Here is a 1,950-nt window from a genome sequence, read left to right on the forward strand (position 1 = left end):
CTCCCAAGCCCAAGCCCAACCTTCATGTACTTCTCATGCCCATGATTGAGCTATGTAATAATTATAAATTATTTTATATTTTTTATAAAAAATAATTGTATCTGATTTCATTCATGAATCTCTTTTGTTATATAAATTAAAGTTCATATTATATATAAATATATATATCGAGGATGGTTGATTTTGGTATGAAGTTAAACAAGTCGATGCATTAGTAGCAAGCCTTAAGAAAAGTTGTGAGAGTCGAGTCGGGTCGGGTCGTTAGAGTGGAACATTAAAATCATTAAAAACAATTTTGAAAAAAACAAGAAGGAAAAAAGCTTATAATTTACAATTTGTGTTCCTCGTTCAAACAGGTTGATCTTGGAACATACAAGTCCTTTCAGCCGCCATTACAAGAAGCTTGGCAACTCCCTGTGTCCACATATCATATTCTCTCTGGTTTCTGCACTCGAATTCCACCACCCCTCGCATCAGTGTCTTAAGCCCGAAGTAGCGGCGGTCATCGCCGCCCTCCAGCAGGTGCCGCCCTGCCCATGCCGGAATATCTTTCACTACATCCACCACCACATCTGTGCAGGAATCCAATTAACTTGAATATTCGGAATATTCGGAATATTCGGAATATGATAATGTAATTAATTAATAAACAAAACTTACTCTTTTTCTTTTTGGTTATAGCCCCAGCCACGTGCCTGCTCTTCATCTTCAACACAACCTGTAACAAAGGAATATAAAATAAAAATTAAAATTTCCCATTTTTTTTCATCAAACAAATTCACATTTTAAAATTTAAAAAAAAAAAAAAAAAAAAAAAAAACCTGATTTGATCTGTTGATATAAACAGAGACAATTTTCCAATGAAGATCGTCTGCAATACGAGGATTTACTGGTTTGTCAAAACAAAACTAAAAAAATTAATTAATTAAAAATTTGATGAATTGAGAAAAGATAAACTTACCGCTACGAGTACGTTTAAGAAGCTCACAGCCATCAGCGAGCAATCGTACGGTGACGAAATTATCTTCATGTTGAATTTGATGGTTTGATTCACAGTCCCGTACAAGATCGAAGTCGTGTTGAATCGGGTGAGGGTCGCCGCTAAATTTTTGACTCTCAAAAATATTCCCAGTACCATAGCTGCTGGATGCTCCGATTCCTCTCTCCGTCGGGTTTATAGCCGCCGCATTCCACACTTCCTTCATGGCCCTCGATTTAAGCGTTGCAGCTCCTTTTAATGCTACAAAATTCACAACACGCGTGTTATTTTTCTAAGAAGTTAAAATATGTATTAGGCTGCCACTACAACCTGTTGAAGCGGCGGCGGTGAGTGTCATAATATCGCCGGCGGACTTGACATTGACGGCGGAGCTTATAACAGAGGCAAGGTGATCGTGTTCTGCTCCCATGGCCTCAGCGGCCTCCACGCATTGAGCGGCGACCAATGTGGCAGCGGAGGCCAAAGCCATATCGGTCTTCGGAATATCTTTCCCGTCATTTCCGCCTTGGGAACTTGCAGAGGCGGAGGCAATGGCGGCAATGGCAGCAGCCACCCCTGCAACAGAAACAGCAGCATGAAGCTGAGCATTCTGTACTCTGTTTTCTTCTTTTCTCCTCTCCTTCCTCTCCTTCAACCACCGTCCGACCGTCTTTCCGCCGCCGATAACGGCGGCGTTGGACCCATTCACCGTGGCGGTACTCAAAGTATAGTTGGAGCGGTAAAGCTGCATGGAATTTTGCCGATTCATGCTTTTGAGAAATTTGGAGGAGATGGGTTTTTGTCAAATTGATCAATCAACGAGATCGTCATTAGTTGAAACGAATCGAATTGGTCCCATTAATTGTCGCCGGAAAGCCCTGTTTCTCGGAAACCCACTCTTGTTTTGGATGAACAATTCAAACCATTGGAATTGGATGGTCAGTACTTAACCAATTCCGGTGATGGTCAAC

At 41.2% G+C, this 1,950-nt stretch overlaps 1 protein-coding gene across 1 annotated transcript; it reads right to left on the minus strand.

Moving 5' to 3' along the window:
• Positions 1 to 348: 348 nt before the first annotated feature.
• On the minus strand, positions 349 to 1,748 carry LOC111475351 (VAN3-binding protein-like). The gene is made up of 5 exons (XM_023119856.1): positions 1,310 to 1,748; positions 962 to 1,240; positions 822 to 871; positions 661 to 718; positions 349 to 572 (listed from the first exon to the last, which is right to left on the minus strand). Exons 1-5 carry the CDS (start codon positions 1,746 to 1,748, stop codon positions 349 to 351), a joined length of 1,050 nt encoding a protein of 349 aa, XP_022975624.1.
• Positions 1,749 to 1,950: the final 202 nt, after the last annotated feature.

The sequence above is a fragment of the Cucurbita maxima genome, unplaced genomic scaffold (assembly GCF_002738345.1).
Source record: "Cucurbita maxima cultivar Rimu unplaced genomic scaffold, Cmax_1.0 Cma_Scf01295, whole genome shotgun sequence".
NCBI lineage: Eukaryota > Viridiplantae > Streptophyta > Magnoliopsida > Cucurbitales > Cucurbitaceae > Cucurbita > Cucurbita maxima.